This window comes from Nesoenas mayeri (assembly GCF_963082525.1).
Source record: "Nesoenas mayeri genome assembly, chromosome: Z".
Lineage (NCBI taxonomy): Eukaryota > Metazoa > Chordata > Aves > Columbiformes > Columbidae > Nesoenas > Nesoenas mayeri.
The window spans coordinates 69,078,249-69,105,109 of NC_137542.1; the positions used below are offsets into that span (position 1 = coordinate 69,078,249).

The window sequence follows — 26,861 nt, forward strand, 5'->3', positions numbered from 1 at the left end:
TTGTAAATATTTGATTAGAGAAAGCAAGTAAAACTGGCATGAAAACATGTAAGAATTAATGCTGTGCCACTATCCAACAGTGATATTTATAGTACAGAGGTGATGCCAGCCAACACTAACACATATGGTACTACACCAAACGCCTTCACGGGAGACTCTGCCTGTACAAAGCCAGCATTCCCACAGATCCAGTCTGTAAACAGCTGATTGACAGGAGCTGATATAGCTTCCAGGGGATACACTGGGTGTCCTGTTCTGCTCTGTCTCTGCACAGCATGCAAGGGGGGAGGTGCAGAAGCATCCTCAGAGCCTTTGTGCATGCCCTCAGCCCTCTCCTTGATTGGCTCGGGGTGGGAATGAGCCCCGTTAGCACTCAGTGGCCTTCAAAAATCTCCCAACCAGGAGCAAAATACCCAACTGGTCATTAACCCACGATGTTTTTCTGGGAATGTTTTCATGCAACCGAACTCTATCCTGGAGTTGCGTTCCCCTGAAGGTCCCTCCGTCCAGAGAGAGGGATATAGGTAGGAAACAGTCTGTGATGAGCTGCAAGACCCTTTGCATGCACATCTGCACAAGGAATAAAAGGTCCCTGCTGCCACAAGGCAGCACGGCCACAGGAAAGGAGATTCTCCTCCAGGAGGCACATGTCCTTGCTCACCCACCTGGCCGAAGTTGGAAATCCCACATCTGATTTCCAGTCCAACCTCTGTTCTTTTACCTCTGAATTTCAGATTTGGAGATGTACAAACCCTCTCGCAAAGGGAGTCAGGTGCACGCTTACAGGTTTTTTCTCCAGCAAGTGAGCCTGACAATGACAGGCTGCTTAAGAAGAGACAGTGTCCTCATCCTCTTGAGCTTTAATATACTGGTCTTTGAAGTGTCATACATCTGTCAGAAGCCATTAGGCAGAATTAAGTCTGTTCTGATATAGAGAAATTGTTCCTAGAGTCCCATTCCAGCATGACTTTATGTCATTCTTTAAGTTCATACCTTGACTTTTGTATAAAACCAACACTGCAAAAGCCAAAAATTAACATAACAGTGGTGTACTAACTTACAGTTCCTTCCAATAAACAAGGAAAAACCTTATGTTGCAATGCAGAAGGCAGACATTATGAAATACCTTTCCACTGAAAACAATGGGCTGATTCTGATCTTATGTGAACAGAAATTAGATATAACTCCATGTCCAGACACACTGGTAAACCTAGGCATGAAATCAGAATACAACCTAGCAGCATTTTAGACATTTTAGATATTGCCGGTTTGTCCTCTCCTAGCCAAAGCAGAAAATACTAGTAGGGTGCGGTAATCACCCCGAATGACAGAAAGATTTCACTGCTCAGTTATCTCAGCCATTACATGTGGTTTTCAGGATTCCTGCTCTGCAGCTGTTGGCCCAAACTGACAATTTCTTTTTCTACTTTAGCTGAAAGTCACATTCCCTCCTTCCTCTTAACTAATTGTTCAGTTATGTAAATATATGTGTTAAGTAAAAAAAAATGTGCTTTATCGATAGTGTAAATGGCACCCAGTGAGGCTTAGAAAAAAATGGGCAATTCAAGAAATAAGAGAATTCAAATTGGGAAAACAATAGCTTGTTAAAATGTGAATCAGTTGGTGGTCAAGGTAGAACATGACCCCAGCTGACTGTCATTTGTAAACTAATTTAGATTTCCTTTAGGTGGCACCTATCTTGAAAGTCCAGTTGAAGTCATTTATACACTGTAGCAGAACTAAAGAAACAGCATTACAGTCTTAGTATTCAGTCTGAGACCACATACTGTCAGCTGTAATACCATATGCAAGAAATGGTAAGAATTTGTTTCAAAGAAGAAAAGGAAACCGCAATTTTCAGAGCATGCTATGAAGTCTGGAAGGATTAGAGGCTGTCAGAGACACTGCGGTACAAGAGGGAAGAAGCTAAGCTCAGATGCTTTTAAAGTATGGGAGATCCCAGTGGGGCTTGGGGTTTGATTGGAAATCTTGAAAATCTTTTTGCAAATCTGAAAATGCAGTTCAAACTTTCCTTTGGAAAACTGAATTCATTCTTCTCAGTGGGAATCCAAATTTGAAACATACTGTTAAAAAATAAATCATAAATAGTTCAGCCACAACAGCAATCTAATCATTACGGATAAACTCAGGTGCTTTAAATGAAGAAAATGAACAGCAAGAAGCATCAAACTAGCAAAGCTGGAACAGACCCATGACTCACCAGTTATTTCCTATTGTATTCCAAGAAGCTGTGACCTCGTCTCACAAGACGTGTGAAATGGCAAAAGTTGCAAGCCGTTAGCTCTGCACAGCCATGGACCCATTGGGATCACACATAGATCACAGAAGTCCATTTACTTGGGAACTACCACCTCTACCACCATGAGGGGACACTGCTTAGAGAGCTGTGCAAGTCATCCTATGGACAGGAGCCACAACAGGGCCGGCATTTCCTTCAAGTTTATCAGGAGTGCTACAATAGCAGGAAGGTTTATTTTCCAAGCCTCAGCTTCATTATTTAAACACAAGTTCTGCTTCTGCTTTGTTTCAGAACAAAACATAGCTAGCCCTCATGGTAATAATGGAAAATTTTAAAACACCAAACATATTCCACCCTGAAAGCACAGGAGGCAAATAAAATGAAGTCAAGTCTTATCATTTGTAATAAGCTCATGATTTTGAGAGCCTGCCTTGCAATCTCTGAATGATCAGATTTGGCAATATGATAATACCCTCAGGGAAAAATTTCTTAAATACCAGAGAAATTTTCCCTGTTCCTTGAAACATGAACTCCCAATGCTTATTAGTATTACCTTTTCTGCTTCTAGTTCTTCCTATTTTGTCAGTTTCACATGTCAACCAGCTTTCTGCTGAAGACGTCATAAGTCCTCATGTTGCATCCAAAACAATTTAAAATATATTCCTTTTATCATAAACAAAGACATATATATTCCATCATCCTGTTTCACAGGCTGCTTTACTAACCTGTCTTATTTTGCTTATTTGCTTTAAGGACATCAAAATAAACAACTATTAGTTAATATACTTGTTATGCCACTACATACAAATAGAGAGATATTGTGCCTATAGTGGTTTGTAACAAAATTTATTTACATACATGGCCTTGCCTTTAAGGGTGACCATGGTATACAGTGTACCAAGTGGCAGATCAAGTCAGAGAAAGAAGTTACACACAGGAAATTCTCATGCTTTATGCTATGTGTCTTTGTTGATAGCTTCCTGCACTATAATGTGACTCCGCGGTTTAGCTGACATGCATACTGCTCATGCTGATTCATACAGCAGTGCTGTATAACTTACATTCTCTGCATAGATTCTCCTACAGTGCTGAGCATTTTGGTGTGGGAGTAACAAAGTTCAGAAATAAGGCAATAGAAGTGGAAGTGGGGTTGACAATTAGCCCATCTGGCTAGCGTGATATTGACAGTCACATCACTGCTAGTAATATCTATACAGAAGGTCTAATCACAAATTCTGTAGACTTCACATATAGTCATTTATGTTTTCCCCATTTGAGTTAGAGGAGACAGATAATTTCACTTCAGTGCACAGACACAAAAGTTTTGTCACAATATAAAGTAATCTAACACAAACAAACCCATCGGAGCAGCGTGTTTGAAGGCACTTAAGCATTACAGCTGAAAGACATCAAAATTTATTTGAAGCTGGTATATCCAGTACATCTCAGTCACACGGCAAGATGCTCATTAATAATTCCTGCAGCACCTTCCACATTACAACATAGAAACAATTATGTTTTCAAAACCCGCCTGGATGCCTTCCTGCATAACATCATCTAAGTGTTCCTGCTCTGGCAGGGGGATTGGACTAGATGATCTTTTGAGGTCCCTTCCAATTCCTAACATTCTATGATTCTACAGCAACACCCTTACAAACAAAATCCCCCTCTTTTTCTCCCAGGAAGCTGCTTGCCAAATTACAGACTCCACATAGGGATTCACCATTAAAGTGCCTCCTTAGCTTGAAAAACCCTGAATGCAACTGAAAAATGCAGATCACCTGGTAATTTCTAACCCTGCAGCAGTTAACTTTTAAAAAAATCACAACAGAATTCTGTACAAATGATTTGTATGATTATCGAGTTTTTCAACAGTAACACTTCACTACAGAGATTGCATTCCTATAATCCTGAAAGATTAACAATGGCTCTATCTTCTTACAAAGGACTTTAAAACTTTTGAGCTTTAATAGTACTGAGCTGATTAACCACAGTAAACTACACATTAGCCAATAAATAAAATTTACGGAGTCAATGGCATTCCTTATCTGCGTGGCTGATTTCACAACCACGTTTGCATCTGAGAAACAGAGGAAGTTGAAAGAGCTCTCAGGTCACTGGATCCAGAGTTTTTCCTGGCAGGCAAACAAAGCAAATCCATAGCATACCAAACTCTCCCATAAACTAGTATATGTGGCTGCACTAGCCTTAAATAGCTCTTATGGCTCCTTGGCATGATCAGTACTGATATGCTTATGGAGCACTATGGGGGCTAAACAAATCAAATTCAATCACAGACTCACAGAATGGTTGGGATTGGAAGGGACCCCTGGAGATCATCCAGTCCAACCCACCTGCTAAAGCAGGTTCACCAGAGCAGATCACACAGGAAGGTGTCCAGGCGGGTTTGAATGCCTCCAGAGAAGGAGACTGCACAGCCTCTCTGGGCAGCCTGTTTCAGGGCTCTGGCACCCTCAAAGTGAAGAAGTTTCTCCTCATACTCAGATGGAACCTCCCATGTTTAAGTCCGTGCCCGTTGCCGCTCAACCTCTCGTTGGGCACCACTGAAAGCAGTCTAGTTCCATCCTCTTGACACCCACCCTTCAGATATTTATAAACACTGATGAGATCCCCACTCAGCCTTCTCTTCTCCAGGCTGAACAGACCCAGTTCTCTCAGTCTCTCATAAGAAAGGCGCTCCAGACCCTCAATCATCTTTGTAGCCCACCACTGGACTCCCTCCAGTAGTTCTTGTCCTTCTTAAACTGGAGAGCCCAGAACTGGATGCGGAACTCCAGATGTGGCCTCACCAGGGCAGAGTAGAGGGGGACGACAACCTCCCTCAATCTGCTGGTCACACTTTTCTTAATGCACCTCAGGTACCATTGGCTTTCTTGGCCACAAGGGCACATTGCTGGCTCATGGTCAATCTATTGTCCACCAGAACTCCCAAGTCCTTCTCTGCAGTGCTACTTTCCAGCAAGTCCACCCCTGACCTGTATTGGTGCCTGGGGTTATTCCTCCCCAGGTGCAGGGCCCTACACTTGCCCTTGTTGAACTTCATCAGGTTCTTCTCTGTCCAGTCCTCCAGCCTGTCCAGGTCTCACTGGATGGCAGAACAGCGCTTCCAGTTTGGTATCATTAGCAAACTTGCCGAGGGTGCAATCAGTCTCTTTATCCAGGCTGAACAGGACTGGACCTAATACCGACCCCTGAGGAACCCCACTAACCACAGGTCTCCAACCAGACTTTGCAATTCATTTAGTCTTCCCGTGCATGGAGGCTCTGAAATTCCTCTGAATAAAGTGCCAGATACATCTGATTTATTGTCAGGTAAAATAACTTTACAAAAGTCCCATCCTTTGTGAATCTGCCCATATTAGTGAATCTCATCCTTGAAGCCCTAATGCAAAATCAAGACCAGATCTTGTGTCTTGCTCCTGTTATCTCTCAGACAGAACTCAAAGCATTCAGATTAGGAAATTTGCTTTGAGGCCCATATCAAGATTTTAGCAATGAAAAATAAAGCAAGCAGAATAAAACCAAGTCCTTTAAAGTACAAGTTAATATGGAAAAATAATTACATTTCTGGTATAAGTAAATACATTACAGCTAAGGAATGTTGGCTGGTGTTTTATCCAGATTTTACTTCGCTATTTATGTACATAAACATTGGGTTATCAGAGGAACAGAATATGTGCTGGGGTTGGTTGCTGGGATCACTGGCTGCTCCCTAAGAGATGGGAACCTGATACCCAAGCATGATAACACTGTAGAGGGGCTTCTACAACCAGAGCTTGTCCCACTGCTCTTGAGGAATAAGGCTGTTGAGGGTGATCAGGGCCACCAGAGCCTGTTACTACCCCAAAGGTCCTGACAATACTTTCGCTACTTAGACTAGAGTGTGAGAAGTAGACTTGATTCCAGGAGTCTTGCTGAGGAAAAGTGAAGCTATGATGGTAACATAAACTTAGGTTTTGGAGGGGACAGGAAATACAAAACTAAACAGCGTTCATCTTATAGAACATTGACGTAAGAGCATCTGTATTCCAGAAAATGAGCCTTAAATAGAGCATAAAATGATCGGAGGGCTGGAACAGCTCTGCTGGGAGGACAGGCTGAGAGAGCTGGAGAAGAGAAGGCTCCGAGGACACCTTATTGTGGCCTTTCAGTACTTAAAAGGGGTCTATAAGAAAGATGGGGACAGACTTTTTAGCAGGGCCTGTTGCAATAGGACAAGGTGTGATGGTTTTAAACTAAAGGAGGGGAGATTCAGGCTGGACATGAGGAAGAAATGTTTTACACTGAGGGTGGTGACACACTGACACAGGTTTCCCAGGGAGGTGGTTGATGCCCCATCCCTGGAGACATCCCAAGCCAGGCTCGACGGGGCTCTGAACAACCTGGTCTGGGTGAAGATGTCCCTGCTCATGGCAGGGGGGGTCAAACTAGATGACCTTTCAAGGTTCCTTCCAACCCAAAATACTCTATGATTCTATGCTGCTTTTAGGAGAGAGCGTGTAGAACTGTTTCGCCTGTCTTCAATACAGGCTGATAATTTTATCTCGGTGAGTCAAGGGGTCTCTCAGTACAGACAGGTGAAAAGTCTTTTAGCAGATTTTCATTATGAGACCATCACCTTCACATCAACGACAAAGAGACCTAACCTATCTCTGTTTGGCTTCTGTTGTGCAAATGCTAAAAATAGAATTGCCACAGTAACTTAAATGTAGCTGTTTCCAGGGACAAAGCTAAGAAAGGGAAGGTGTCAGACTGGCTTTGTCAAACAGGTAAGACTCTATGGCACACAAATGTTTAGTCTCCTGTGGATAAAAATGCACTAAATAAACTAACTGGGCTAGACAGAGAGGTAAGTGGCTGGAAGTTAATGGCCTGCAATGCACCAGAGACACAACTGGATGGCTGAGCAGTTCCTTTGATCCTCAGGTTTGGTAAAATCTGTTAATTCATTGTTTTCCCCAAACACATCAACAGAGCTCTTTACTTTTTCATGCTTAGCAAAATACTCAAGCAGAAGATGAAGTTATGAGTTGACTTAAAATTAAATGAATTCAAAGGTTAAGGCTATGAAAAATTAGGCAAATTACAGAATTTAAATTACAAATCAGTTATTAAGTCACCAACTGAAATTAATCTTTCATATGATTCACTTAATGTATTATACTTATTATATTTACTAACAGAGTTGACAATATAATAGGTACTGTCAATTTCACACTCCCAGAGCCTGTATGTGTGGTAAGAGATATTTGGTATTTGGAAAACAGATTTTAAAGTCTTGTAATTTTCAATGTAATTACCTTTAATTGAGTGCAATTAGTTATCTCAATAAACCAGATATATGATGGCTTAAATTTCTAACGCTAGTACCACTAGGGAGGTTGTTCAAAGACTGTGATACCATGGAGGAAGATACAGACGTTTTGCAAACAAACTTTAAAGCATCCAACAAGAGACGGTGCCATCAGCAACCTCTAAAAAGGTTAGAAGAGTGATTAAATAGACTCGTGAAGAATGTAAGCTATAAAAAACATAAGATTTTTCTACATTAAATCCTGTTTAAAATGAAAAAAAAACATGGCTGCAACAGAGCAAAACTTAAGAGACAAATATCACATCTTTAAAATTTCCGCATTTTAAAATTTCTGGAGGTTAGGAATTTACTACATGCCAAAATTAATTGTTCTCAATTACCCATCTGCTATTAGAAAGCCACACTTCATTGGGCCTGAATTCATGCACTTCCAGCTTTTCTTTGATCTTGTTACATCATTTGTCTGGCAGATTAAAGATCCTTTTGTTACATGATCTGCTTTCCCAATACAGGGAGTTAACAGACCACAAAACAACTACCTAATAAGCTTTTCTTTGACAAGCTGAACAAACAAAATTCCTTCAATTTGTTTCCCAGGTCGGTCGTCCTGTTCTTAGATAATTCTTTCATTCTTTTTTGAACCCTTCCCAGTTTATCACCCTTCTCCTTGGCATGTCACCAGTGGTGAGTATGCCTTTCCAGGGTGGTCATTCCAGCACTAAATAAAAAAGGCTCTTTTAACCTTTCAGTTCCTTTGCAAACCCCCATCTCTACAGACCCAAAGATCTCTGATGCAATAAAGTATTGGAGTTTCATCAGAAGTTTTTTTTTTTCTTTCAAATCATTGCTCCTCAAGATGGGGTCCCCCACTCTATGGTTGCATGGCTTGAATTTCTCTGAACGTACATTTGGACACTGTAAGACAGAGTCATGCCTTGTCCTCAAAGGGATCTAAATCACTCCTTGGTCTCATTTTTCTGTTTCTTACCAGCTCCTAGATATTTATCTCATCAAAACATTTTATCCACAGTGGTTTTTGGTTTATTTGTTCTTCATGGATGGAAACAGCAATTAGCATTAGGCCTAGTTAGTAATGACTTTTGATATGCTTGCCTCAGAGGCATCTGACCACTACATTTTATTTCCTGCCTGTTTTTTCCCCAGCTGCCTCTTTTAATTAATAGAATGGAGAAATGGAAAACTCCTTATAGCTATTAAAAATCACATAGCACAAACAGCACTCAAAAGTTAATACAGAGCAGGCCCATTTCTTCCAGAGTCTTTCTTTTTGATAGTGGGGTTTTCAGTGTCCATGTAAGCGTTCTTCAACAACTCACAAATAAGACTTACATATTATCTTTTAATTTTTTTCTCTATGCTTATTCTGTTGATGCTTTTTTTCTCTATGTCATATTCCTTGCACAGAATCACAGAATGTCAGGAATTTGAAGGGACCTCAAAAGCTCATCCAGTCCAATCCCCCCATGGAGCAGGAACACCCAGATGAGGTTACACAGGAAGGTGTCCAGGTGGGTTTGAATGTCTCCAGAGTAAGAGACTCCACAACCTCCATGGGCAGCCTGTTCCAGTGTCTGTCACCCTCACCATCAAAAAGTTTCTTCTCAAATTTAAGTGGAACCTTTTGTGTTCCAGTTTGAACCCATTTCCCCTTGTCCTATCATTGGTTGTCACCGAGAAGAGCCTGGCTCTATCTTCGTGACACTCACCTTTTATATATCTGTAAACATTAATGAGGTCACCCCTCAGTCTCCTCTTCTCCACGCTAAAGAGACCCAGCTCCCTCAGCCTTTCCTCATAAGGGAGATGCTCCACTCCCTTTGCAACTTTGCATATTACTTAGTGGGCCTTCAGTCTGCCTGATTTAACAAATATAATAATTAAAATCACCAGCAACTAAGCAAATATTATGTTTTAATTCTGTGATTGTATCTTCTTTTCCTCAACATAAATTCACTACTGATAGTTAGGTATCATTAACTATTGTATCAACTAACATTAATAACTGGCAAAACCAGCATTTGCAAAAGGTGACAGTCTTTCAGCTTACAGTACAAATAACCAAAATGTCAATAAACACTACACTCACAGCTAAAAGGAAGCATTTAGGCACCATGTTGGCACAACACAGTTCTCAAAACTGTTACCAAAAAGTCAGAATGAACCCTCTGGATCTTTCACCATTGAAGAAGTATTTAATTTTATCAATTTCACGTCAGTGCTGGGCATGTGCCTCTGAACCAGCACCGAGACATTTTCCAAAGCTGGGATCTGTTACAGCATCTTAGTATTTTATACAAATGTAGGCCAAATAGCAAATTGAATCAAGACTGTAATATGAACTTCTCTTTGAGGTGTGTGGGACACATGAATCTCTACCAAAATTTTGTGGTATTGTTCTGCTCCCAGAAATATTCTATGCCTGTTCTGGGAACATAATTTAAATATACAAACATCTCCAAAGCCACCTGGAAAAGACTTTCTGTGAGTACGTTCAGAGACTTCTATTTGTTAGGCAGTATTCAATGCACTTACTGCTTTTACTTAAAACTCTCCAGTCATTTGTCAGAAAATACTCAATTTAATAGCAGCTTGTTACATAAATCCAGTCCAGACTAATTCCCGCATGCTGCATCACAGCCTTTAAATGTACCACTGCAGAGGAGAAGATTATCCACAAAACCCCATCTTGTACAGATTCTAACACTGACTCTCCTTAAACACATATAATATACTGTTAAATCAGAGTTTTCAGGCTTTTAGGGTTCTCCTTCTCAAACACACACTTCTGTCCTTGTCAGGAGGACTGTCTACCATCATTTCTATTTTCTATGACTTTCTAACATATTTCTGAGTTTCAGAGAGCTAGGATCTATAGCCTCTAATTTCCATAATTTGACTGAGATCTCATAGAAAACTTGAAGGATTTATCTACATTTCAAGATCAGATAAAGCATTATAGTTTCTAACAAGCAGTTAATATGAATTAATGATCACAGACCTTATCTGTATGCAGTGAGGTTCTTTCAGCATGAGAACCACAGTCCTGCTGAATTATCTGCCCTATTACTTAGATCCCCAGACCTATGGAGAGGGTAAATGTCTTGTCAAAGCTGTCATCCCTCTTGTCAGGATGACTGATGAAATAACTGTGCTAACAAGAATATATCTGTGTATTCATTTGGCATTCAGTTAAGTATGTAATAATATTTGATTTAAAAACTTATATGACATGGAATTAGCAGAGCACACACTAGCTGGATTAAAAACTGACTCTCTGCCAGATCCTAAAGTAGAGCTGTAAACAGAAAGAGAAATAAACAGAGATGGTTTCTAGGGCAGAATCCCAGGCATCAGTTCTTAGTCCAGCACTGGTTAATACTTCTTGTTTGATCTAAACAATGATATAAAATGTCTGCTGAGGGAGCCTGAAGAAGATATGACAGTGGGTAGTATGCATAAAAGAGAATAGGTGAGTATGCCTGGTTATGGCATTTGCACTCAAGAAGAAAGCAGCTAGATTGGAGAAAGGTTAGGCAAAGTCCACTGAAATAACACAGCAGATGGAAAACATATCTTGAGTACAGCCTGATGAGTTCAGCCTAAAGAAGAGAAAAATGAGATACGTCTTCTTCAATGCATATGGGCACTTACACCACTTTTGGAGAAGGGACTTCCTGGAAAGGCTTTTTAAGCTTGCTGCCAAGAGAATAATGAGTTCCAATGGCTGAAAATGTAAGACAAATTCAACCTTGAAATGAAATGCCATTTACCACAGGGCAGACCAATTCAAAGTTAGAACAGTACAGCAAGGGAGATGAAAGACTCACCATCAGATGGAGTTTGGCAACAAAACTGAGCATCCTTCTAAAACATAAGCTTTGACCCAACTTTTAAGAAAAATCCTCCAGCCAGCACATGAAGACAGGATGGGATCGAGCCCTGTTGTCCATTACTTTCTTTCTTAACTCCAAGAAGAATACTACCCTCCATACACTCAGAACATCTACAGGCTTGCCTTAGGAGAGTTATGATCACAGCTACTGCTTCAATGCTTTGATTGCTCTTCTGTCAGAATAAGGAATAAATGTTATCCTGATAGGTAACTCAGCTTCAAGATTTGCACCTTCTGCAAGTTTACCTTAATCAACTGTCCATAGCTGAAAAGGAGGTACTTGGGAGTGCAGGGCACAATTCTGTAGTGGTATAATAAGTCCCTTCTCAGGTGTGGCACAAGCATCTTTCGTGCATGCTCAGGATCCTACACCTAGTGTCAGAGGGTATCTGTCCCAACTCAGATTGCCAAGAGTTTAATGTTTCAATGTCTCTTTACAGCATCATGAGGTAAGAACGACCCTCTGACAGTGTCAAGAGCACAGGGTGCCTAATAAATTTCCTTCCCTTGGAGGAACCTACATGTGGGGTACTTGGGCGTCTCCTATCAGAAGAGGGCTTGGAGGCCCTGATCCTGATAGGAGACTTCAACCACCTGGACAGCTGCTGGAAAAGCTGCACAGCGAACTGCAAGCAGTCCAGGAAACTACTGGAGTGTGTTGAAGTAACTTCCTAGTACAGGTGATGGAGAGCCCAACCAGAGGAGAGGAACTGCCAGATCTCTTATTCACTAGTGCCGAAGAACTTACTGGAGGGTCAGCAGCAGACGATCTAGTCATGTCGCCCAGTTCACAGAGTTCAAAAGGCCGGGGAAGTACTGACCACCATAGGAGAAGATCAGGTTTGAGACCATATAAGGAACCTGAATGTGCACAAGTCTATGGGACCCGATGAGATCCAAGGGTCCTGAGGGAACTGGCAGATGAAGTTGCTAAGCCACTATCTATCGTATTTGAAAAGTTGTGGCAGACTAGTGAAGCTCCTAGTGACTAGAAAAGGAAAAGCATAAGCTCAATATTTAAAAAGGGATAAAAGGGAGACCTAGGGAACTGGCTGGTGAGTCTCACCTCTGAGCAAATCCTGCTGGAAACTACGTGCTAAGGCACATGGACAACACGGAGGTGATTTGTGACAGCCAGCATGGCTTCACTAAGGGCAAATCGTGCCTGACAAAAATGGTGGCCTTGCATGATGGGGCTACAGCATTGGTTGATAAGGGAAGAGCAACTGATGTCATCTATCTGGACTCTGCAAAAGCATTTGATGCTTCCCTGCACAACTTCCTTGTCACTAAAACAGAGACGTGTAACTGATGGATGGACAACTTGGTGGATAAGGAATTGGCTAGATGGTCACACTCCATGCTGCGGTCAACTACTCAATAACCAGGTAGAGACCAGTAATGAGTGGTGCTCCTCAGGGGTCCTTATTGGGACCATTATCTCTGTCAAGGACATGGACAGTGGAATTGAGTGCATCCTCAGCAAGTTTGTAGATGACACCAAGCTGAGTGGTGTGCTTGATAATCTAAAAGGAAGGGATGCCATCCAGAGGGACTTCAATAGGTTGGAGAGGCGGGCTCATGCAAACCTCACGAAGTTCCACAAGACCAAGGGAAAGATCCTGCACCTGGGTTGGGGGAATCCCAAACATGGGTGCAGGCTTGGTGATGAATGGGTTGAGAGCAGCCCTGATGAGGACCTGTGGGTACTGACAGACAGAAAACTGAATATGAGCTGGCAACATGCAGTTGCAGCCCAGAAGGCAAATTGTATCTTGGGCTGCGTCAAAAGGAATGTGGCTAGCAGATTAAGGGAGGTGATTCTGCCCCTCTACTCCGCTCTGGTGAGATCCCACCTGTAATACTGCGTCCACCTCTGGGGTTTCGAGAGGGGAAGGTTCAGACTGGATATTAGGAAACATTCCTTCATAGGAAGGGCTGTCGGGCACTGGAACAGGCTGCCCAGGGAAGTGGTGGAGTCACCATCCCTGGAGGTGTTTAAAAGACATGTAGATGAGGCTCTTAGGGACATGGTTTAGTGGCAGAGTTAGGTTATGGTTGGACTCAATGTTCTTAAGGGTCTCTTCCAATCAAAATGATTCTATGATTCTATAAGAAAGACATGGAACTGCTCAAGCAGATCCAGAGGAGGGCATGGAGATGAACAAGGGGCTGGAGCACCTCCCATATAAGGACAGGCTGATACAGTTGGAGTTGTTGAACCTGGAGAAAAAAATGCTCCAGGGGGACCTTATAGCAGCCTTTTGGTTACTGAAGAGAGCCTACAGAGAAGATGGGGAGAGACTCTTTATCAGATATTGTAGTGATAGGATAAGAGGTAATGATTTTAAACTGAAAGAGGGTAGATTTAAATTAGATATCAGGAAGAAATTATTTACTATGAGGGTGGTGAGGCACTGAAACAGGCTGCCCAGAGAATTTGTGGATGTCCCCTTCCTGGAAGTGTTCAAGGCCAGCTTGGATGGGGCTTTGAACAACGTGGTCTAGTGGAAGGTGTTCCCTGCCCATAGCAGGGGGGTTGGAACTAGATGTTCTTTGAGGTTCCTTCTAACACAAATAATTCTATGATTCTATGATTCCTTACTTATGCCTCTGAAATTCATATTTGGTAGAGAAATATTTTGCTATAGAACAAAGTATTTGACCTAGCAGAAGTCTTTGCAGCTTGGAACAGGCTGTGTATGTTCCTAAGTGCTGTGTAAGACAGACCTGATCTTAATTTTCATTAAATCTTTGGAGTAGTGGATTGGGAATTCTCTACTAATTATTTTTTTCCACTATTTGCTTTCTAGACAGAGGGGTCCCAGGCTTCTTGCATAAAAAGCGGGAGAGGAAATTGGCAAACCTCAAACCATACTCTCAGTCCCTGTAGGATGACTTTTCACCACTATAAGTGAGCTACATTTGTTACTAGTAATTTTCTTTAGTCTAACCTCTGTTTTAAATGCCTTATCCTGCAAATACTCATCACCAATTAGCATTTGTAGCAATGAATCCTCCTTTCAGCCCTCTGTGCAGGATCAGATCCTGGCCAAGAAGCTGTTTGCAAGGTAAGAGAAGCACATGCCTTGATCACGACAATCTTATTTGACATTCATCTTGCCATCTTGTCTTCACTAGCCTTCCTGAAGGGGATGTTTCTCACCGTCACTGAGGAGCTAGCTCCTGCAGGAGCTGTACTGATCTTTTAGTGCTAAGTGCTCATGGAGCACTGAGGATTAACAGATTCAGTTGACCTCAATAGTGGTGGAATTTCTGAGGGGTGAGACCCTCAGCAGAGAAAGCAATGCCTACAAAGCACAGAGGTGAGTAGGAAGCTGCAGCACCTTGCTGTTAAAGCCACTTGGCTCATTTTCTCCTCCCCTTGTTCCCTTTGAAGCACCCTGAGCATGTCTCATTCAGGAATACCCCTATTACAGTAACCATCTGCCACTCTCAATTAGTGGAGGGCAGTAAATAAAAGACTGTTCATGTTCATTACAGAGGGCATTTGAGAAATGGGAAAATACAAGACTGTCCAGTAAGTTATACCCAGTCTTCTTCTGCTTATCTGTTGCTACATTGCAGGAGAGTCCAACAAGAGCTGTCCTGTGGTCTCAATGTTCAACCATGACTCCTCAGCACCAGGGAGCCTCAGGACATGTTTTAAATACCAGCTCATCTCTGTGAAAGCTCTGGCCCAGATTTTACACCAATTTAGTTCAGTCATGGAGTCATAACAACTGTTACTTTGGATGCAGACACACCAGTAAAAGGACCATGTACTAGCATTGCCCATGTTGATCTTACACAAGAAAGCTAGAGCAGTATAAGCATCTTTGCATGGTCTACTTCTATCTACATGGTTCGCCATTTCAGATTGATCACTGTGAAGAACGGAGTAGATACCTCAGTCAGATAAGTCAGATCTCCAGCACTTTGGATATAAGTCCGTACTCCTCACACATCCTTGTGACTGGCAAGTTACATCCACTGAGTGCAAAGAAACAGTAGGATAAAATACATTTGCCATACAAGTACTGCTTTTCCCTACTCAACTCATGTGCTGACACATGGACCTGCACGTAAAAAGCCATCTCTGAAAGCTGTCGGAGGCAAACTTGCTTCTGGAACACGAACTGAGGTGATTGCTAAGAGCTGGGTTTGTATTCATAGTGCTCCCATCAGCAAGGCAGTACACAAGCCCAGCACCCATCACGGCCTCTCTGAACCCTGCACTGCAGGCTGTCAGTCTAGACAGGAACCTAGCAAGCTCATTTATGCTAAAACAAACCCAGAAAAATAGCTCCTCCTGATGGGAATAAAAATTAATGCCAGCCAAGGAGCATAGATCTTGGATTGCAAATTACCATGACAATATTTCCTTGTTCAGAAGAGATTGTTTCATGCCAAAGAAACACCATTAGCATCACAAACCCCATCCAAATAAATCAGTGGTGAAAACTGCAGAAATGGGATACAAAAGAAAGGGAGAGGCTAGGGCCCTTTTTGTAAAGAACTCACCACGCTGGAGTGAAATGCACTCACAGTAAACAAGGGACCTTTTGTTTCAAAAAGTATACTTTGGGCAGTGGGACAAACGTATTACTTGTGTCTTGGCAGTGCTCCCAAATGCATGCTGCACAAAAGACTGGTGATGTAACTATGGCCACCGCAGACCCAAAGATTTGTGTTCCGCTCCTGGCTCTATCCCAGCCCTTGTGTGACTCCAGAATTAGTTGCTCTAGCCCAGATTCATCTCTCCTCACTTTAGGCATCTAAGAGACAAGCGTCTACGCTGAGTGCTGTGCCTAGGCTCACTCTAGAGTCCATGGGGAGAGACCACCCCTTCCACAGGGCTACTTGACTCCTCTCTTGGCCACTGCAAAATGGGATAAGAATTTTCCTGGATCTCTTGTCCGCTTAGATGGCAAGTCACTGACTTAGGGTCTGCCTTCCTCCGCATCTGTGTATTGCCCTTGACAAAACAGACCCTGGCAGAACTAATACTTCTGCACAAGCCAGAAAGCACACATCAGAGTCTCGCTTGGTATAAGAAGTTAGAATAACTGTCTGAACAGGCTAAGTAGGGAGGTTACCACCCTTGATCTCGCATCTCTCCTGCAGCACGGGGGTGGCAGGGTAGTGGGAAGGCACTGCCCAATCCCTACACCCTCTAAGCACAGGGGATGTGAGCACAATAAGAATTTGCTGTGCTGTACAAGTCAAGGAATATCCTGAGCACTTCTCATCATGCTTTCTTTTGCAAAGGCTGATCCTAATCTGCTCTTTAGAATAGCTGCTGCCTGCTGAATTAAAGAGATTGTCAGGCCAATTTAAGCTCCTTGGCAAACTAACAGGAACATTTCCAGGGCTCAGATGGAGTGAACTTCAAGAGAAAAATATCATTTTAAGAGCAAAATGAAATGTTTCAATATTGCAAGCAGAATGTAATCCTTGGTAGCATAAATGAAGACAATCCATCTGGTTTCATTGTCGGAGCACAGAGGAACACATAAGAATAACTATTTGGAATCACAACAAAGGTCCCTGTAGCCAAGTATCATATCCAAAAAAGTACTGAGTTGCAACTGCTTAAATGCTCTAAGAACCTCCACAAAGAAAGATCTATCCCATTGTATGCACAAAATGATTCCAGCAGCTCACAATTATGAACTTGTTGAATCAGATGGTTTGTCCCTCCAACAGGAAACTGGTCATCCATGAACTTACCTAACGCCTTTCAAATTCATATGTATCTCTGTCCTCCAGATCACAAAGGAAGGAAGAAAAGTTCCACAATTTCTTTATGTATCATATTATACTGTTTTAAATTTGTCTTAGTCCTGCTACTCAATAATTTCATACGGTCTCCCTTATGCTTTGTTACGTGCCATAATGAGCATTTGACCCCTTTTCACTTTTCCCATGCCACTCAAGACTCTACAGATCATACCATGTCCCTCCACCTTGTCTGTTGTAGAAGCCCAAGTCTGTTTATTCTCTCTGATCAAAAGTCATCATATATATTTCTGTTCATCCTTGCTGCCCTTTTCTGAACTTTTCCAATCCTTCCGTAGCCTAAGACATTCCTCTTCAGAGTTCACAGCCAGAACTGTGCACAGTAACCAAGACATCAGTTTATCATGAATATTGCTTTGTTTTCTTTTTAGTTTTCTATTGTTGTTCTTACTGCTGTTTTATATGTAGTTTTCTATTTTGTTTCCACTGTATCGGAAGTATTGTTTTCTTTTTCTTTAATAGTAATTGTCATCACTTTTTATTTTGCCTTTTTGACTATTGCTGAGCACTATGATGTGTCTGACAAGAAACACATACTTGAATGACTTCAAGATCACTTTCCTGATAACAGTGATTTCCTTGGAGCCCACTGCTTAGCATTTTATCGCCACACTGCATTTTCTCAACAATTAATCTGATTAGTCATTTTATCACAGCTCAGGGCCCTCAGCATCCATTCAAAACAAAATGGTTCCCTTAAAATAAATACCAAATAACCTGCCTTTGCAGTTCAGAATATTCAACCTCACATTCTATCTTTTCAGCACAAAGAACACTACCAAAATATCCACGTGTAATTTGCAAGCACATACAGATTAACTGAAAGGGCTGGTGGGCAAAGATGTAGCTACTGGCAAGGTCCTCTCTTCGGCTCCTCCAGTCTCTGTCCTCCACAAAGAATTCCTACAGTTGAGGTATTTAGGGCAAAAATTTTAGTGCCTAATCATGCTATCTGCAATTCTCAGCCACTGGTTACCTGTAGCACCATGACTGATCCTTATTTCAAGCCTGATGGAAAATGCAGTGCCTTACAGAGGAGTCAGATTTACTAAATAAATAAAATATTAATACTCAGAGAAGAAGGACATCTCTCCTGCTGTAGACAGTGGGGAGACTGACTGAATCAAAACACCTAGTCCTTCCTACAAACCTAACGACTGTAATCTGACTGTCCTGTAGTTTGTCCTCTTCTTGCAGGACGGAGAAGGCTCTGCTGCCTTTGCAATACTGTCATTTTCTCAGTCCTTCTCTGCTTTGTGTCAAAGTTAATGGTAAGATCTGGGGGGACATCTTCACAAGGAGCAGATGCCCTAGAGATGGGCAGGTGGGGTACTACTGTGATCTTCACAAGCTCTGAGTGAAAGCCAGAGGAGACTTAAAATAGTTTGGGAATTCAGTCATTCATCTGTATTCCCTTGTTAAATAACAACAACCATCTGATGTAAAGCTGAGGCTTGAAGGTCACTATCACTACATGAAAATGCCAGCAATGTGACTTCAGAGCAGCTGCTCACAGTGGAGAGGAGTAGAGTCGTGGTAAGTCCTAGACGCACATTTTGGGGATCTGAAAAATTTGGTGAGTAGTCTGCTGAGAAAATAACATTGAGGAGCCAAGACTACCTGGGCAAGAAAGACCCCAGGAAAACTTGTCTCACAACTGATCTCCTCTCTTTGGGAATTTCCCTAGGAAGCAGTGGTCTCTGAGGAGAACTACTCAAATGCAGTGCCCTGTGACAGTCAGTACTTCAGGTAGAGCTAGAAAGTAGAAGAGTGAGAAATAATGGAAGACAGAATGTTTATTCATGGTTGCATTACTATCTGTCTACACAGGAGTAAAGGGGGAAATGTGAAGACAGGAATACAGAATACAGCAGTGAGGGTGTCTGTAAGCAACAAGGGATGCTGAGCAGGAGGAAATGCAAGGTTGTTGATATAGATTCCCACATTGCTAAAAATAATAAATAGACATATTTGTAAACTAAGCAGGTAGATGGAATGCACACAGCAAAACAACAACAAAAAAGTGAGAAAATATCAAATTGTTAGTTTTCCATTTCTTGAACACGACAGCAGTAATACTGCATAAAGATTAATATGGACTTACACAGCAACCCCTAAACCCTATGTTCATTGTTACTCAAATTATTCCATGTCCAATCCCAGACCCTATAGCAGCGAAAGTGCCTTTTCACAGTATCCTGACCTAATGTGGCCTAATAGAGAGCTTATCCTCTGAAACACCCCTGGAAGGTGTCTTCTAACAAGAAAGCAATGAGTTTACACTTAGAGAAGTATCTTGTCATCAGCTTCTGGCAAAATGTAACACATGTGGTCTTTCAGCAATTAGAAGGGCCGGAATGAAGAAATTGGAGCCCACCAAGTAAGACTAAAAGGATTAAGTGGTGCTTTAGAGGCAAGTCCTTCACAAAAGGGAGAGTCAGCACTGTCATAAGCCAAAACCCCTGGTTAATGGTTCCTACGCATTTCTGAATGTTTATGTCATGGAATATAAAGGCCTAAACCCTATCATGAGTTAAATCTCAATTTACTGCCTTTAAATTAGGTGACTCCTTTCTGTGAGATGCAATCCATGCCCCAGAGTAGTATGTTATTTTGCCTCAGTGCACTTGTTTAATATGCTAAATCTCTCAATGATTCTTTTGCATTTTTTACTTACAAGAGCCATAGCCCACTGCAAACAGGTCCTTGTACTTTGGATTCCTGTAAGGAGAAAATATACATAATAATGCATTTATTATTAATCGTATAGTTCCACAGAAATGCACAGTGTTTCACACATTAACATCAGAGTCCATTCTCACAGGACTGCATGCAGTCTGAGGGCTTGACCCTTTAAACACATGCATTAGTAAAGTTTGTGCATGAACAATTCTTCCAGACACAAGATGCATACAAAATAGAATATCAGAAGACCCCAGCAGTAGATGAAAAGTATAAAAAGGCCACAGATAGACATGATGTCAATCTCCAGTACTTCTCAACCATTTCATAATAAGGGAAAGCTTACTTTTAAAAAGGAGGTCTTTGAGGAAAGGAAAAAGGCAGAAATGCTCCACTTTCCATCTTTCAGGGGAAAGAAAACAGGAGCTTCTAAACCACAACAGAATAATATTCAATAAATCTACTTTCCCTACCTGTTATTAAATAATGGGAGATGCTTTAAGAGACACCTATCAGTTCACAAATTCATGATCATTCCCACAGACCAGGAAAGGAAATCTCCTTCTGACCCAGTTTGTTGGTATATTTGTTGAGGCATCCTGACCATGAGCAATTAGCCATCTAGTATGTTTTCTAAAATCCCTTTATTTGGAAAACATCTACCTTCCTCACAACTTCTGCTGTGTGTGGACTGCCCCTATAGGGCTTTCATGAGACAAAGGTCAGTACTGTTGCTGTCCCTGAGCTCACAGAGCACAACCAGTGGATAACAATTCTGTGAAATGAATGTATGTGAAATTTTTCTAATGGGTGTTTTCTGTCACTTGCTATTCTGAATTGATAAAATAAAACCACTTCTTTTTTCATTTCTCCTTTTTCACTTGAGAATATAACTAGGCATCCTAATGCTCTTGCTCTAACCACTGAATGCACCATCACTGTTAACAATGTGAAAAGAAAAATTACATTAGAAAAGCTTATCAAATAAGGCAATTTGGGATCATTCTTCCAATTTCAGGGCCATCTTTCTGTTATTATTTCCAGAAGATAAGAATAACAGCAGCAAAAACTACCTATACCAGATGCTTTTGCTCCCAATTTTACATCTAATTTTACTGTTATTTTGTAATTTTCACACAACTGCATTCTTGATACTCTATTTAAAACATCATTACTGTGGTGGCTTGAAAGGACAGAGCAATCCTGCTCTGTCTCTCCATAGATCCTCTTTGGCAAAACACAGATGTGTTCACATTGCCCCGCAAACAAATGAGAGGAGGAGCACACAGGAGCACAGGGCAGGAGCTGACTATGCATGTCCCACGCTCAGTGCATGAACTAAGCCAGTTTGGGAAGGATCGAGCATGTTAAAAAGTAGGAGGACTCATCCCGTTTGATGGTGAGTGTTTTTTTCATGGCAATAACATTGCAGAGAAAGAGAGTTGACTTCAAAGTATGAGTGGTCATTTTGGACTGAGCAGGAATAAATATGCAAACATGGACTGCAAGGGAAATACCTACTAAACTGAACTGTGCAAGACGCCGGTATACAAGTAGCACTGCAGTCTGGGCAGCAATTGAGTATGTACCGTGCATAAAGGTCTCTTGTCTGGTATCTGTGCCTCTGCATCTTATAGTCTATGGCAATATCTGTCTGGGACATGCAATGTTTGCATTTCACTTTCCGGTACTTTAATGCTTCTGTGTTGATACTTGTCAAAAAAAATAGTCACTATCCCTTCTCCTCCTCTGGGCTTTTCAGAATTGATTCCTACAGCATATTGTCCAAAGATATGATATGTCTAATACAGCTTTCCCAAGAAACAACTCTTCCTTGCTCCGCTAATGGCACTTACTTTAGCCTAGTGCTGCACAGAGCCCGCTGTGCCTTCACCTTTTGCTGAATGGCACAAGCTTGCCACATTCAGCCTTACACAAGGTGCTTTGCATCCAGAAGCACCACGCATGTCTAGGTGCTGCCAAAGCATCTGATTGTTATTACTCAAAACAGTGTTCCCAGAGAAACCAGCTCCGCCTTGTAAGGTGCCATGACATTCAATTCCACTCCCTCGCCAAGAGTAAGTTTGCAATGATGAGCCTTACCAGGAGATGGCAGTAACTGCAAGTCTACGGGCTCTTTCATACTGGAACTTCCAGAGTGGGAGGAGGGTTCCTTTCTGGTCTCTGAATTCATCCGAGTCATCCTCAAAATATTTAAAATCTAAAACAAAAACAAAACAAAACAAAACAAAAAATCAAGGACAAGATCCCGGTGAATAAACCTAAAATAAATCAGCATAGTCCAGTACCAGAGAAGCTTTAAAAAACACTGTTATCCTCACAGCCTCTGCACAACTCAATTGTTAGTATAAAAACTGTCTCAGTCCTTAAGCCTCAACTCAAAACCAGTACCTAAGTCCAGTAAATGCATTTTACCAAGCACCAAGTCCTCACACAAAAAAAAGCCGATGGTCTAAAAGCAGACAAAGAATGAACAAGGTAGCACAGGCCCCGGGTAAGAAATGACCTCAGGCCACTCACGGAGCTAGATGCAGACTTTCAGGAGGGAGTTGAGCAGAGATAGCAAAACCCTTGCAAAATAACATCGAGGCTGAGTATGTCAGCATGGCTGGGACCTGTATGCCAGCAAAATGCTGCTCGGCACTGGCTGCTGTCACCAGCACCTGCATCCATGAGAGAAGTACCTGCTGAGGGACGTAAGTGCTGCAGGGAGGGCAATGCCAACCACACTGCTGTCTCCAGCCCACGCAGGGCAGGGCTGATGTGACGTGCACTTTGCATGCTCACAGTTCGCTGTACTGTTTGCCTGTGTGAGCCAGCAGGTTCCTAGCCCTGGTCGTTCTAGCTCTGTTTCTCTAACATTCAGCATTTAAGATACTAGCACGCCATAAGGTAACAAACCAGTTGCTCATGTAAAGGCACTAGCTGTGCCCTAATCTTCCACTGTTTATCTCTGCCTTGACATCTTTTGCTGAAATCCCTGTTTGCTTCCTTTACCACAAGCCAGCTTCCCCAAAGGAGCTGTTGCAATCCTCGCTACAGCTGTGGCCACTCATCTCTAGGAGTTCTGGCTTGAGTCAGAAGCATCTCCAGCAGGGTCATACCTTGTGCAATGCCATCAAAGGTGTTCTGATTCACCATCCGCTCCATTATTTTAGCAGCCTTTGAGATCTTGTTCATTTCATCACTCTGTTGAAAAGAAAAAGGAAAAAAAAAATTTGAAAAGAAAATGTATTTCTTGTCTATCTACAAGTCCTTCAGACTGTATGTCACTGAAAAACTTGAGTTCTTTGATCTTGAATACAGAAGAATCTGAAGCTTCTAACACCAGCACCTAATGATAAGGGCACTTGAGTTAAGGCAATGACTTTATTATAAGTTTAGCAAGATGCCATTCCCAGCTGAGCTGCAATAATTTCAGTGTTTGTTCCTGATTTAGCTCCATTGGAAGGTGCTTTTCTCTGAACACAGTTAGTCTTGTCTTCCTCAACTCATTCAAGCCACCTCATGATGAGATGTGCTAAAAGCACATATGTAGTCCCACCCTCATCTCACTTGATAACAGTTCATCAGCTTCAGTAATGATATCATACATGCTTGATCAAGCACAAGCATTCTCTCATCCCTGCCTGGTGAGCTTTAAGACCTCACCTGTTAAGTAAAGATCACAGGATTTAGAAATCCTCCAGTCAAACACTGGGTAACTCCAACCTGATGCATTCACTGATCCATAAGCTCATACAATATACAGCCAATGTGCAAAGGGCAGTTTGCTGTCCAGCTCTTGTGGAAATTGTTTTGATACTGTGGAAAAACCCATTGTCCTGGCCAGGGAACACCACAAGTGGACGAGCCCGCATATGTGAAGGTATGCTGATATACCTACAGGTATGCAAGTATTGGAAATCTTTTGGGGAGTGGTATCTTGCAAGGCCAGCAGTCTCTAGGTAACTATATCAGTAATATCATGTAAGGCTAAGATTGCCTACTAAATTATGCCAGAAATGGCAAACTTGGGTATGGATATAGCAAAAACGTGACCAATGGGGAAAAAGTAATTAAGGGCAGGCTGTTGATATAGAAGGAGACAAGGGTGGAGAAAGGGAACAATCCAGGTGGATGGAGGAAGCAGCAGCATGGACAAATGGAGAAAAGAGAGCACAACAGGGGCCGTTTGATTGCCAGCGGCTGGCTGGTTGGTATGTTTGTCTGACAGAGCCTTGTGCCTGATCACCACAGTCTTATAATCATCTTCTTACTAAACTCTCTTCCTAACTATTCTTTGTGTGAATGTGCTCTCTATTCTCTGTATGTGTATGGGTGGTCACCTGCAAAATCCAGATTAGATTAACCACCAAGGAGGATGAGAAGCACGGGTGCCAGCAACTGGAAGGACAGAGCTTAGAAGTCCCCAGGCTGTGCTGGACCATGAAGATGATGCCAGCACAGCTCTGTGCAATGACGTGACAATGTCATGATGTATGCAAAGTGCTCCAAGAGCACACTGCTCCATGGACCCGAATCCTCATCTACGACCACTGCCCCAAATCCCCATCAGCGTTTCAAAGCCTTTCATCTTCAAACCCCTGCTAGGAACTGGTGGCTGCCAGCACCGCATGATTTCCCCCACAGTGATGACACTGAAAAGAAACTTGTCATCCTTGACACAGCTCAGAGAGTGCCCTGAACATGAAAAGAAAAAGTTAAATGACTTGCCAACACTACACTGTACAGTCACAGTCAGAACCAAGAACATGACTTCAGATTTTGTGCATCCCAGCCCTCTGCTCCTTTCTTGGGATCTGCACAGATTCAAGGGGAACTGAGAGTCTTGCTTCAAAGAGCATGAAACCCAAAGCACTATATAAAAAAGACAGGACAAAGGAGAAAAACAAAGCAATTCTGTAATTTGCAACACTTTTTATAAACCCATAGTTCAACTGCACCTTCAGTAATGTGTTCAGTCAGCTTCTCCCATCTCAGAAAGGGTAAAATAGAATTCAGAACTAAGGTCTGAGAAGGGCAACAAGGATGGTCCAAGTCTGGAATAGCTTCTGTACTGGGAAAAACTGGGTAGGCTGAGATTTGCTAGCCAGGAGAATAGATGGTTTGGGACAATATGAGAAAGTTCTATGGAATCCCAAATGGCCCAGGGAAGATGGACAGGGAGTGACTGTTCACTGCCTCTTCTCAAAAAGTAGGGCTGTCAAGTGAAGGTAGTGAAAGTCAAGTTCAAAATGAGCAAAAGGAGGTGACTCTTACAGAGGGATGACACATCTGTACATTTTCTTGCCCAAAGGTGTTGCAGACGCAAGAATTTTACGTGGTTTCAAGGAAGACTGAGCAAGTACTTCCATCTATGTGCAAAAGCACAGCATGCTTAGGAAACAGGTGAAAACAGTTGAAGGTTGAAAGAATACTTGGGACTGGAATATACTCTTGCTGTGCTCTAATCCTTCCTTACACATTCACTTGTGGTTAGAACCTTGATGCAAATCAGTGTGGCCATTGTCCTGTTCTTCAGGCTTTCGCTTCATCTGTGGGAGGACTTCTTGAGACCAGCACAGAGCATCTACTGTCATGTTCAGAATTCAAGAAGACACAAGAAAATATGTTTTTAAACTTCAACATTGTATGATATTCCCTAGATGTTGTGAATTCATAAGTATTAAGAGAAATTGAAGAGGGAGGGAAAGAGGATCCTTGAAACACCTCAGGTAGAAAACAGTACTCTCAATTGCTGGGATTTCTCTCTTCGCTTTAAGTTGCCATTATTGCTTCTGCCACAATAATACCTGTCTTTCTCTAAAATACCTCTTAAAAAAAGCCACAACAATTCACCTTTGCTAACACTTGTCCAGCAATAATGGGATCATGACTATAAAAATGTCATTGGTGCCACCAGCACATTGCTCTGAATAAGCTTAATCAACAGTGTTGTGTTGAAAGGGTTGCAATTTGATTTAGAAAACAGAGAAAAGCAATGAACGCTTTTCTCTCCAGCATTGTAAAAGTCAGAGTTATGAGGTATAAAGAACAGATCCCCTGGAGTCTTGCTGGTTCACCAGGTGTGTGAGCAGAGGTGTCTTCCATTTACCTAGCTGGCAGGCAAAAATCTCTCTTCCATTTTAACAGGCACTTGTTTCTGGAAGGAGCTGGGGAAGAATGGCAGTGTTGTAACCTACAGACAGCAGCAGGATTGTGGTTCTGGTTCTCTTACACACCCAAGGAAACTTGCACTGCAAGCATTCTGAATCTCCAACCTCAGGCATCATTCCGGACTGTAGCTTAGAAGACAAACATTACTTTCTATGTTCTCCAAGATGAATGATAGATCTTGACTCACCTGGTTTTTTTGGCAGTGGAAAGCAAGCTTTCTTAAAAAAAACCCAAAAAACTGTAAACACAGAAACAATGTATCATTCAATTGATTTTTTTTTTTTTCCTGCAAAGCAGGAAACCTCCAGATTAATTGAAAAATATTTAAGTCAGCTTTCCTGTTAGGCAGCTATGCTGTTAGCAATGTAGCCATGAATAACTACATTTTTGACATTAAACAGGACCAGAGTAAGTTATTTTCTCATTGGATCCTGTCCTATTTCAGATTTGATTATTCTGTATGTTACAGAAACCTTCAGTGGAAGTCATACACCTAATTTATCCCTTTTTTTTAAAGATCTGTTTGAAACTCTTTTTTTTGTTGTTGTTGTAGGTCAACTCTGGGCTAGCTAGCCAAATGTAATGAGAACTCACCTGCTCACAAATTTGTTTCACTTATTTCTGTGCATAAATAATTTCTACAACAGCAATATTGTTAACTGAATCATATGTAAGATGGATAATGAACT

General features: G+C 41.8%; 1 protein-coding gene across 1 annotated transcript in view; it reads right to left on the minus strand.

Moving 5' to 3' along the window:
• DNAI1 (dynein axonemal intermediate chain 1) overlaps positions 1-26,861 on the minus strand; it is a gene marked incomplete at both ends in the record, with an annotated part of 150,890 nt that overhangs the window by 96,050 nt on the left and 27,979 nt on the right. The window contains 3 exon segments of the mRNA XM_080362555.1: positions 19,988-20,031; positions 22,096-22,213; positions 23,118-23,202. Of these exon segments, the coding sequence (XP_080218681.1) occupies positions 19,988-20,031; positions 22,096-22,213; positions 23,118-23,202 (247 nt within the window).